At 41.9% G+C, this 13,020-nt stretch overlaps 1 protein-coding gene across 1 annotated transcript in view; it reads right to left on the bottom strand.

Annotated features, from left to right (window-relative positions):
* LOC137290193 (DNA-directed RNA polymerase I subunit RPA1-like) overlaps positions 1 to 11,472 on the bottom strand; it is a 44,426-nt gene extending 32,954 nt beyond the window's left edge. The window contains exons 1-5 of the mRNA XM_067820911.1: positions 11,394 to 11,472; positions 9,912 to 10,095; positions 7,721 to 7,848; positions 6,717 to 6,930; positions 3,614 to 3,830 (exon numbers count right to left, since the gene is read on the bottom strand). Coding sequence (XP_067677012.1) covers positions 3,614 to 3,830; positions 6,717 to 6,930; positions 7,721 to 7,848; positions 9,912 to 10,083 — 731 coding nt within the window. The 5' untranslated portion in view covers positions 10,084 to 10,095; positions 11,394 to 11,472. The remainder of the gene's footprint in view (positions 1 to 3,613; positions 3,831 to 6,716; positions 6,931 to 7,720; positions 7,849 to 9,911; positions 10,096 to 11,393) is intronic.
* Between the last annotated feature and the right edge of the window lie 1,548 nt (positions 11,473 to 13,020).

The following is a 13,020-nucleotide window of genomic DNA, read 5'->3' as shown; positions in this document are numbered from 1 at the left end:
CCATAAACATATCGGGCACTCGCGTGATGTTTTCTGGAGTGGTTGCTGTTGAAGGCCTTCCTGAGCGTGGGTCATCATCAAGGCTTTGTCTACCACGCATAAATTCTGCAGTTCACTTCTTTACTGTGGAAAATGAAGGAGCATCATCCCCTAGAGTGGAGACCATGTCAGCATGTATCTGTGTTGGGGACATCCCTTTCTTTTGCAAGTACTTGATGACTGCCCTGTATTCAGTTTTGTCCATTTCTGATGATTTCAGAGGGTAGGTTTACCAAAACAGCTGTAGTTGAGATAAAACTATTAGTACGTTTGTAGTTCTTGTGTCTATGATTCACTAAATGATTGTCCTCATTGGTGGCAAACACCTGTCTCTACCTGGTGGGGAAAAACCACTCAGACTGAGAACCTTTCAGCCAACCCTCGTAACAGCAGAACAGATGGGTACCCGTACGGACCCCTTGTGTTCGTTTGATATAGACCTTAAGGGTCTTACGGACATCCAACAGGTGAGTGCTCGTTGCAGGGGTCCCCGATGTAGAAGGCTGGGTGAGAGTAGGAAGTTCGATAGGAGCTGTCACACGGAAAGCGCGATCCATCTTTAGACGGTAAGTATCTGGAAGGCGAATACTGACATGGTCAGGGTGAAACAATGTTAGAGCCGGGTCTGCAGACATGGCTTGTAAATCACCAACCCTTCTCCCAGATGTTACCGCCACCAGAAATATGTCCTTCCATGTTAACAGCTGAATGGAAATAGCCGATAGACATGAGAAAGTGGGACCGGATAGCCAATCAAGCACGATTGACAAATCCCAAGGTGGGCTGGTTTGCCTGAGAGCAGGGAATGTCGCCCCCAGCCGGAACGGAAGGCCCAGCAAGGTCTGCTGTGTTGCTGCTGAGTACCAAGACATCGACAGCCACAGCTTGCGCATCCCCATGACTGCGCACATGACCGTAGACGTCACCTATCGCAAAGAATCACGCGTCAGGTGAGCCTGGACTTCGGACAATTGGCGGAGAAGAACTACATTCGGGGAAACGTCCCCAGAGTTCACCAACGTCTCCAGGGCCTACCTCTGTAATGAGGAGAGGTAGGCCGCATGGACCACCACCCGCTCCTGCTGCATGGCATTCTGGTAGACCTCGTAGGTCTGGTATGCCTGCCGCAGGGTGGCTCCCGACTGGGCAAATGGTGGAATTAACCACCCCTGTTTGGCAGCCGGAGCTGCACCCAAGGAAGCCGAGCATCCCCCGAGGGTGACTGAAGTAAACATACACCACCAGCACCAGGAAGAGAGAATCGTCCCCCAGCTGGTAACGGCAAACAAGCTCCGGCAGATCGAAGCACAAACGCGTACCAGCTAGGAGGGGATCCATCACATCATGAACTAGAGAGGGGAGTATGCCGAGCTGCGTCTTTGAGAGTTGCCTAGGAGCAAACGCCTCACCCGGCAGGCAGAACTCAGTTGAGTCCGGACAGATAGTTGGGACTGCGGTCTGGGGAATTGCCTGTGCTATTCTCTGACGCACTTCCTGCAAGGCCGAGGAGAAACGAAAGGCACCCTCAGCCTCCTTGACCTCCCCGAAATCCATCACCTCAACATCTAAGTCTGAAGCCAAGGCAGAGTCCTCCCGAAAGGAGGATCCACGCCCTGACCCAGAGGACGAGCGAGAGAGAGAGAGGGGAGAGAAGAGCCGAAGGCACCCTCCACTCCAGCCAGCGACGCGGAGCCAGCTGAACCCCGGTCCCGAGACGCGGGGGAAAGCTCGGACAGAACCGAGTCCTCCACTCTCATGGGGAGGGGTGACGCAGGGACCAGAACCCCAGGAATCCTCAACGGACCCTGCGCCAAGACCTTGAGAGGGACTGGGAGCGAACCTTCCTTCTCCGGGGTAGCCGAGATGTCAGGACCCGAAGCCAAAGGCAACAGGTCAACCAGCATCTCGAGGCTAGCGGAGCAAGATGAGCTCGGCGATCCGCCCCCCAGACTCTCCGTCCCCCACCCAGAGTGCGTGAGGAACTCCTGCCGGAGACCTCCAATGGAGTCCATATGCTGTTGGAACAACTAAGTAATTAGTGCCATATCAAAACCGGAGGACAAGGAAGACGAAGGAATCTTAGAATTACTCTTAGATTTCTGCTTATCTTCTCAGCCCGTTTAGACTTGGATGGGGGAAGCTCCAACGGCTCCCCTCCCGCCTCTCACAATTCCTTGTAAAGGAGGAAGTCCGACGCTCTCCATTTCCGAGCCCAGGGGGAGAAACCAAAGCACAGCTCGCAAGCTTAAGGGTCATGTCCCGCTTTTTCCAGACAACAAAGTCACTTAGAGTGCTGGTCTTGGGGGAAATATTTGTCCCGCAAGACGTACACGCTGTAAACACCTGTAAGCCAAATATGAAAGGCATAAGCTAACACGTGCGTAACCCATGGGACAGCCGCCATAATCCAACTCTAGTCACAGACAAACAAGGTAACTTTTGGTTTTAAATAATGTTCTGTTTCTTTTTAACAAACGAATAAACCATACATACAGTAGAGAAAGACTCCTGAGACATCTTCAAGCATGTAATTACAACCTTGTAGAAACTTTGTCTTAACTTTCCAGCTTATACGTCTGTACACCACGGTGACAGCAGAAGGAATGATGATACGGGCTTGGATGCTTACCTAGTTGTCTACGCATGCGCAGCAGAGGGGCGACACCACGTGGTGAGAGGCTGTATAATGAACAAAAAAGACTTTTTGTTTATTGTGCAATATTTTATTAAAATACGTGACATTTTCCGGCAGCAGAAAATGCATATAAGTACCCACAGGACGATCTCTATGAAAAAGAGATATAATGATTATTTGTATATTTGACTATCTTAAGGTTTCTTTATTATTTCTAGGTGTCACTTCTGAAGGTATCCCTAATGTGCGTGTTACCTCTGTTGGTGTCACTACTACAGCATCTGTACTGACATCACTACTATGTTGACAATACTTTGGGCATCAGTACTGCCAGGTGTAACTACTGTTGGCATCACTACTTCTGGGTGTCACTACTGAGGCCAGTCTGAGGACGTCGCTACTAGATTGTCAATACTTGGGGCATCAGTACTGCCAGGTGTCAGTACTTTGGGCAGCACATTCTGGGCACCACTACCGAGGCCAGTCTGAGGACGTCACTACTAGATTGTCAATACTTGGGGCATCAGTACTGCCAGGTGTCAGTACTTTGGGCAGCACATTCTGGGCACGACTACTGAGGCCAGTCTGAGGACGTCACTACTAGACTGTCAATACTTAGGGCATCAGTACTGCCAGAAGTCAGTACTTTGGGCAGCACATTCTGGGCACCACTACTGAGGCCAGTCTGAGGACGTCACTACCAGATTGTAGGTACTTAAATCATCACAACTGTAGCTGCCAGAACTGAGGTGTCTTTAATAAGGGAGTCACATCTTTGGTAGCCACTGACCAGTGTCTCACAAAGTTGTCACTCTTTTAGTGTCACAACTAAGAGGTGATCCTTCAAAACAACCTGCCAGACAGCTCTACCAAATAGGCCTCTTTCACAAGGCATGTCTGTATCTTAAATAGTCAACTCAAACAGCGTGGGAACCTTACACGTTTTCCTTGTCTTCACGGTCATTCGACTTCCCGTACAGCCCAATGGAAGTGTTATACCTCTGTTGCATTTTCCTCAGGACCACACCACAGTGTGGGCATTTTGCTTTACTGTTGATCAGCTTAGCCATGAACTCCTTAGCCAGTGAGTTCCGCACAGCTTGAATGTTCTTGTGGTTTATCACATAAGGATCATTCCTTTCATCTGCATCTGGACCTGCAAACAACTTGAAACTGGAGACCAACAAAGTTGACAGTAACACTCAACCCATGAAGATCCAGGTTAGAATTGTTTTTCAGGAACCATGCATGTTTGTGGTCATGTGGTCAGACTCGCTGCCTTTGTTGAAACATCATCACGTTCAAACCGATGACCGAAGCTCATGCTGCTTATCACTGGATTGTCTGGTCAAGAGAAGTGATTATTCAGACTACCACCATATAGCTAGAATACTGCTGTGAGCAGGGATAAACGATAAATAAACCAAGTTCCCTTTAACACTCTTCATTACTGTCATTCATGGTTATTATTCCCCCTTGAGTGAGTGAGTGAGCGTTTAGTAGTGCACTCATTCCACCTATATACCAGCAGTTTGTAATTAATTGAGTCTACAACAAACAATCCAGTGATCAACAGCATGAGCATCAATCTGCACAATTGGGAACCAATGACATGTGACAACCAAGTCACTGAGCCTGACCATCTGTCCATTACAAAAAGCATTGTTACAATTTTTGGCAAGCATGGGTTGCATAAGGCCTGTTTTACCCTGGACCTTCACAGGTCCTATCCCCTTGAAAATAATCACATGTGGATCAGACAAACCAGTAATCAATAACACAGTCCACCATCTCCCACTGGGTCATGATGACATGAGTATGTCAAAGTATCATCAACCAAACTATGCAGCAGATGCCATATGGACTGGGAGTCAATGCAGCAGCTTACTTGAAAAAGTGAGTGAGTGAAGTTAGTTTTATGCCCCTTTTAGCAATATTCCAGCAACATCACATCAAAAGACGCTGGAAATGGGCTTCACACACTGTACCCATGTAGGGAATCGAAATCGGGTATTTGGTTACTTTGCATATGGCTGCTGTCAAATGCATAAAGAGGGCAGACGTGTTTGAAATAAGGGAGAAAGTAGATGACTGTGTCCAAAGATCACTTACTCCACCATGCTCACAGGATAACTAAACAACTAGAACTCCAAAGACAAACTGGCTAAAGTATCAAACACACAAACTTTATCAAAATTTGAGTTACCATTTACAATTAAGCATGTCTAATATCCGTATTACCTTATCCTTTTCAACATTAATCCTAATGAGGAATCATAAAACCATACCTTTTAACATGTAAACAACTTACAGTCAAATGTTAATAAGGGTTATTGTAATATTTCTGGATATATTCACCCTTTCACATGTTACAGCTTGTTTATGAGGGCCATTTTAATGTTTCTTGGAACATCTCATCCTTTTAACATGATACAATTAAATGTTAAAAAGGATCATGATAATATTACTGGTAGTACCTCATCCTTTTCACGTCTTACAGTTAAATGTTAATAAGGGTCGTTTTAATATCTCTCATAGAAACTCATTACCTTAATATGATACAGGTAACTATTAACAAGGGTCATGATGCTATTTCTGGAAGTACCTCGTCCACTTAACATGATACAGGTAACTATTAACAAGGGTCATGATGCTATTTCTGGAAGTACCTCATCCACTTAACATGATACAGATAACTATTAACAAGAGTCATGATGCTATTTCTGGAAGTACCTCGTCCACTTAACATGATACAGATAACTATGAACAAGGGTCATGATGCTATTTCTGGAAGTACCTCATCCACTTAACATGATACAGGTAACTATTAACAAGGGTCATGATGCTATTTCTGGAAGTACCTCACCCACTTAACATGATACAGATAACTATTAACAAGGGTCATGATGCTATTTCTGGAAGTACCTCGTCCACTTAACATGATACAGATAACTATTAACAAGGGTCATGATGCTATTTCTGGAAGTACCTCATCCACTTAACATGATACAGGTAACTATTAACAAGGGTCATGATGCTATTTCTGGAAGTACCTCACCCACTTAACATGACACAGATAACTATTAACAAGGGTCATGATGCTATTTCTGGAAGTACCTCGTCCACTTAACATGATACAGGTAACTATTAACAAGGGTCATGATGCTATTTCTGGAAGTACCTCATCCACTTAACATGATACAGGTAACTATTAACAAGGGTCATGATGCTATTTCTGGAAGTACCTCACCCACTTAACATGACACAGATAACTATTAACAAGGGTCATGATGCTATTTCTGGAAGTACCTCGTCCACTTAACATGATACAGGTAACTATTAACAAGGGTCATGATGCTATTTCTGGAAGTACCTCATCCACTTAACATGATACAGGTAACTATTAACAAGGGTCATGATGCTATTTCTGGAAGTACCTCGTCCACTTAACATGATACAGATAACTATTAACAAGGGTCATGATGCTATTTCTGGAAGTACCTCATCCACTTAACATGATACAGATAACTATTAACAAGGGTCATGATGCTATTTCTGGAAGTACCTCGTCCACTTAACATGATACAGGTAACTATTAACAAGGGTCATGATGCTATTTCTGGAAGTACCTCGTCCACTTAACATGATACAGATAACTATTAACAAGGGTCATGATGCTATTTCTGGAAGTACCTCGTCCACTTAACATGATACAGGTAACTATTAACAAGAGTCATGATGCTATTTCTGGAAGTACCTCATCCACTTAACATGATACAGATAACTATTAACAAGGGTCATGATGCTATTTCTGGAAGTACCTCGTCCACTTAACATGATACAGATAACTATTAACAAGGGTCATGATGCTATTTCTGGAAGTACCTCGTCCACTTAACATGTTACAGGTAACTATTAACAAGGGTCATGATGCTACTTTTGGAAGTACCTCATCCACTTAACATGTTACAGGTAACTATTAACAAGGGTCATGATGCTACTTTTGGAAGTACCTCATCCTTCTGTCAAAACGAATTCATACCTGGGAAGTTGTCAGCTACAAACTGATCTAAACGTTCGCTGAGATCATATGTCTTTTTCCCCCTCTCAGTCACAAGATATTCTGCATACGCTGAAAGTTTGAAGCAGCCTGACACTTCGCCACGATTAAGCAGTGTCACCTGGAGGATGAAGACCTTACAGTAAGTACTGTCCACGATGAGCTTGTGGCAGTCAAAACAGGTTCCTTTCAGAAACTGAAAATCAAATAATGTCTCACATGAGTGAGTTAGATCAAAGTGAAGAAACGAAGAAAACACTCTCTACCACTCTCTTCAAGGTCATAAAAATACAATAACAAATCAACTAAATAAATGAGTGATGCTTTACAACACTTTTAGCAATATTCTAGTAATATCACAGAAACATACAAAGAGCAGGCATCACACATTATCTAGCCTCATGTAAGAATGTCGAGTTTTGATTGGTCCACGCGACTCTGATAAAATACCATGTACATCCATCAAGATCCGCCAGCGGGGGTATAAAAGTTGTACACTCCCACTGCGAAAGTCATATCACCCCGCTACGCCTCGGTGATGAGGCGAAGTGAGAAAAGCGTGCATCGACAAGCCTTTAGTAACATGCGGTGCATTGAGGTCAAACAATCAGCTGGCGTTAACATGGCAGCAAGTCGATTCAATGCGTGTTGTTTTGTTTTGATTTAGTGAAAACATTCAGCTAGATAAATGCGTTATCACATCGTGTCTCAGGAAATAAGGGGTTTTATCAGTCCCTTTTAAGGTTGTATTCCCCGAGCCTCCGGCTGATAAAACCCTGTATTTCCCTCGACACGATGTGATAACTTATATTGTACCCAGGCGGGGAATCAAACCAAGGCCTTCAGCATAATGAGCGATTGCTTTAACCATTAACCTACCCTGATCCTGACAAGTGTCTGAGATGAGTAATAAATCCAAATATATACCAATACACATCGTAAAGAAACCTGTTTAACAGTACAACTGGCAGTACTTGCAACATCACCTTAAAAAGTGTTTTGAAGTATATGGGATTGAAGACTGGTAGAGGGAGCTGGATGTGTCCCATGTGCCCTGGACAGAACACATGACTGAGGCCACATGTCATGCACACTTCAGAACGGTGGTTAGGGCCTGTGGGAGAAAAGCAGATAAAGTAAGAGTGAGTGAGTTTGGTTTTAAGCTGCTTCTTGCAATATTCCGCCATAATCACAGCTGGGATACCTGAAATGTGCTTCACACATTGTACCCACAAGGGGAATCAAACCCAGGTCTGCAGCATAATGAGCAAACGCTTTAACCACTAGGTACCCCGCCCCTTCCGCCCCACCAACCTCTTCATACGGACACATTGATATTAGTACTAGTAGTTGTAGTGCAACCACATGATTGTCATCTATTTTAAATATTTACAAACATTACAAACTATAAAGGTTACAAAATCAAAAAAATCATCCAGATTCTTTCAGGTTACCATCATTACAATGCAGATTTTACTATCGTAAAAGGAAAGAATTTGGTGGTCCTTACCAATTTTAGGATATTACAAAGATCCTATTAAAAGACTAAAACAAAAATATGCATTAGTACTGGTAAACACATACAAGATGATCCACGACCTGACAAATGACCCCAATTTGCATGCTTGGGAACGCCCCACAGAACGATCCACTTGAAACAAGAGGGAGACAGGTTGTCTGATAAATATCAAGTTCATTTTCCCTGTGCGTTTCACACATGAATTGTTATAGCACACTCGATTTGGGAACAGGTACAATCCCAACGAATTGAATCAACACAATATACTGAGCAAATATGTTTAGGACCACCGATCCATTTCACGAAGCAAATGACATTTTCCTGGGCTTTTTTTAAACAAAATTGTTGAATATCTAAAATGCTTGTCAGTGCCCCAATCATCTATTTGTCTTCGTCTTAACTAAAGGTTAGCGTGGAATCTCAGTATCTTATGCCTGAAATTGCAGTCTTTTCACGGTTAGCATGTATTGCACGTGCATAATCGTCAAGCTACCTGTAGCAGCCAAGTGTACGCGCCCAATTTGTTGTACCGTCTCTCTTGTCACAAATGCGTTTAGTGCGCAGGATCATCTAATATGTGCCTAGTAGTAAGTAACCGAATGTTTAACAAAAACATAATCTGACATGCACATAAACGATGGTCAAGAAGCAAATAGGAACTGTACTTTTTAACATGTAGATGCTCTATAACTGGACTGGGGACTTAGTGACCAGGATTGTTCATTTCTTCAGATCATCCATACATATTTTTTTTTTGAACATTGTGGATTTAGAGGTTGTATTGAAGTTCATGAAGGACAGAGATTCAATAACCATAAGCTTACTTGTCAATAATAGCTAACTAAACATTTCAACCAAACTGATCTAAATTTTCAAATCAATGAGTGAGCACATTGAACGATAATTTGAAAAGTATCAAGTTCTGGCCTGGAAACAAGCATTACTCTCATTTTCATTTCCTCCCATGTTAAAACATCAACAAGATGAAATAGACAAACAAAATGAATCTCAAATCATAAAAAGGCACCACTATGTTATAAGACTGACCCACTAGTTTCATCCAGAAATGAATACTGTAAACTGTCTTATTTCCGCGCCTTTAAATTTTCGCGAGTGATGGTCACTAAACCTTTTCGTGCCTTCTTATTTTCGCGAGGTGATCTTGTTACAGGGGCGTCTCTGAATGTTTCTACATGACATGCAGGTGCGTGACCACTGAGCTGTTATAAAATAAAAAGATTTGCGAAGTGATCTAACAGCAAATTAATGTAATTGATTTCAGAATTAATCCTTTTTAATTAGGTGTTAGAGCAATGAAAATAGAGCGTGATTGAGCCGTGATAATCCAGATTAGCCCAGCGGTGACACGTGATTGAGCAATGACACCTGTATTGTTTTTGTGTTGTTGACTTACCTGAATAGAATGTATGCGATATCTATATTATCTCATGTTTTTATTCTCGTCATGAAGTGTGACGCGAAGTTCGCAAAAATTAAACGGTCGCGAAAATTTGGCTGTTTACAGTAACTAATACAGCTAGAGGTCCACTTCAAATATACAAAACTAGGGGACCAATAATTTCCTGGAACACAAAAACTACTTTCCAAATAAAATATTATTCGGATTTATAATGAAGATGACATTTTTAATGACATACCCAAAGAAGGATCATGAAGACCTCCATATGTAGGATGTGAAAAGATGTCAAAAGTTTGAGGGTTGGTGACCTCGAGGACACTGAGAGCTTTGATCTCCTCACTAGTATAGAGACGGAATGACACTTCACTCAGACGCGAGACAGGTATTTCGGAACTGAATTCCTCCATCATGGGTCACTGATGCTGCAACAAATGTATTAAGAACATGTTTAGGTATATGCCAGTCTTTGTTGGATGGTTTGCTGGTTTGTTGTTTAATACTGTGCTCAACAAAATAGTCAAGTTATATGGCAGCAGTCTGTAAATAATAGAACTTGGACCAGACAATCAAGTAATTGACAGCATGAACATCGATCTGCACAAATGGAACACAATGACGCGTGTCAAGCAGGTCAATGACCCTGAGCACACAATCCTGTTAGTAGCCTCTTACACCTAGCATGGGTTACTGAAGATCAGTTCTAATCTGGACCTTCATGGGTCAATCTATTGATATCAATAAATGCAAGCCAACAGAAAACCAATGTTTTAGTGGGAAATATGTAAAACTACTAGTCCGGTATTATCCTTTTGGGTGGACGGCGTTAGGACTTAAACTCATGCCATTTATACTAAAAGTGCTTCCACATATTTTCAGTGACTTCAGTCACTTCTGTCAAAAAGAATTATCAAAGTTTTCATCATTACCATGAATATGTCATTCAAAGTGAGTGAGTGAGTGAGTTTAGTTTTATGCCGCACTACACAATATTCCAGCTATATTGTGGCGGTCTGTATATAATCGAGTCTGGATCAGACAATCCAACGATCAACAACATGAGCATTGATCTGCGCAATTGGGAACCAATGACATGTGTCAACCAAGTCAGCAAGCCTGACCACTTAATCCCATTAGTCGCCTCTTACGACAAGTACAGTCGCTTTTTATGGCAAACATGGGTTGCTGAAGGCATATTCTACCCTGGGACCAAAACATTCAAACACTCCATCAAAATTTAAGCAAATATCAAGTTAAACGTCTTGGTGTGTATATTCCTGTTGATTAAAGGGGCTACACAAGTTTTATTTCATTTTTTATAGGTAGGGTCTCCGCTTTCTGCCATATGATTTAGCAACCCTAAATGATTTATTAATAACTAAACAGTTGCTTAAAGTTCCACTGTCTCTTACATCAACTAAGCAATCAAACAGCCACATCACAGCAGCATAAAATCTTTAGAATTCCTCCAATGGCTCACGGTATGAGTGACAATTAGTTAATGCCAATGGAACTTTAACTCTAATTTAGCCTTTCAGGAAAAAGAGTTTCGTCGATCGTAAGGCTTGCTTCCAGCCTCTCAGCAACTCTTTGTAAAAGTACTACTACCATCGACACATCTTCCCAGTAACACCCTAAACAAACTACAGGTTTTGTGTAAATGATATGAAAATTATCTGTCACTTTAACATAAAACAAGCTCTTAATCAAAATCAAAACATACGTCAAACAAATCCCACGTGCTCCATTTCAATCAATACTTCTTGCTTCAACCTTCCCTATCTCTGATACAGTATTGCAACGAAGCGATAGACTGGGACCCTCTCATTCGCTTTGTAGTCACTCAGTACGGCGGACAGCGGAAGCGATGTATGAAAGACAAACCAGTCTATTACAACGTGCGACACCGAGAATATCCGAATGAAACCATGCAACTTCCGCCTAAGTCGGGTAACTCCCAAGTATAGGTACCTTACATAGACCACTAAAAAAGATATGACGGTGCACATGCTAGGTGTACATTGCAGGTTTAAAAGTTGTTATTTAAGCTAAAAATGTTTCTTAAACCCATAATAACCCCTTCACTACACTATATATTTATTATATATATATATTTATTGTCAGTCTTTAAATGATGCAGTGGTCAACAGCATGAGCATCCATCTACGCAGTTGGGAACAAATGGCATGTGTCTTCCAAGTCAACTTCAAAAAAGCCACTAAAAGATATCAAAATTATATTCAGCGTCTTTCCTACTAAGCGTCGTTCCTACAAAATTCCCGGTGGTCTTCATTGTGTAGTGCCAGAGAGCTGAAGATCTATCTCCTGGCCGAAAGAAAAAAGGATGGTACTCAATTGTTGTTCACCTGCGTTTTGCTCTGCATTAAGAAACGAGTGAGCATCGTTTTACGCCGCTTACAGCAGTATTAGTCAGGGCTTGTACAAGTCGCACGCACACGGCCCCAATCAGCATCTGCGACATCCCTCCTGGTTTTGCTTTCGAGACGACCACTCCTAACGGTTTCTCTTTGTTGTGATAGTGAGACTCCATGGTAGCTATATCCTTAAATGTTTCAGTTTTTATATTCTTATTTTTAAGTTTAAGCTATCTTTTGAAATTAGGCTAAGTTTAGTTTCAAAATGGCCATTTTAAAAGTGTCCTTTTAAGCACATTATAATCGCACGCTAATTTGCACAAAGCCATTGTCTTTTCAAAATAGGTGTGTTTGGGTTTTTTTGTAAAAGATGTGTACAGTTTACAGTCACAAATTAATGCTAACACCAGTGTCACAACAGTGTTAGACCTTGCTTGACCTGAGTCATCAAAACTTTAGTTCAAGCAGGGATACTCTACAACACTCTGCATAGGCTCCCTGGTTCAAGGCAGTTTCTGTCAATTTATGATGAAGGGTAAAAAACAGAATACTAAACTCGAGTCCGTGAAATACCATTCTTATCAACTCGTGAATGATTTAGTATCAAACTCGCTCTCGTTTGTTTGATGCGAAATTATTTAAGGTCCTAATCAAAATGGCCACACCTCATAGTGGCCACAAAACCTCCAAATCAAAATGGCCACAGAAAAGTCAAAATGGCCACAAACCCCTAGTCAAAATGGCCATACCAAAAAGTCAAAATGGCCACACACAAAAGTCAAAATGGCCATAAATCATGTTATTATTTTTCCGTACTCATTACATTTGTATTATTATATAAGTTATATCAGACAAAACGTGGTGTTTATTACACATAAACAAATCATTTCATACAAATAACAAATATATATGTATTTCTTTACTTGTGTACAAGCACCTTTTCACTGTTTTGTTTTACTGTTTATCAGTTACTTC

The sequence above is a fragment of the Haliotis asinina genome, chromosome 7 (genome assembly GCF_037392515.1).
Source record: "Haliotis asinina isolate JCU_RB_2024 chromosome 7, JCU_Hal_asi_v2, whole genome shotgun sequence".
Lineage (NCBI taxonomy): Eukaryota > Metazoa > Mollusca > Gastropoda > Lepetellida > Haliotidae > Haliotis > Haliotis asinina.
Note: the sequence above shows the minus strand (reverse complement) of the source record. Positions and strands in the feature narration are given on the sequence as shown.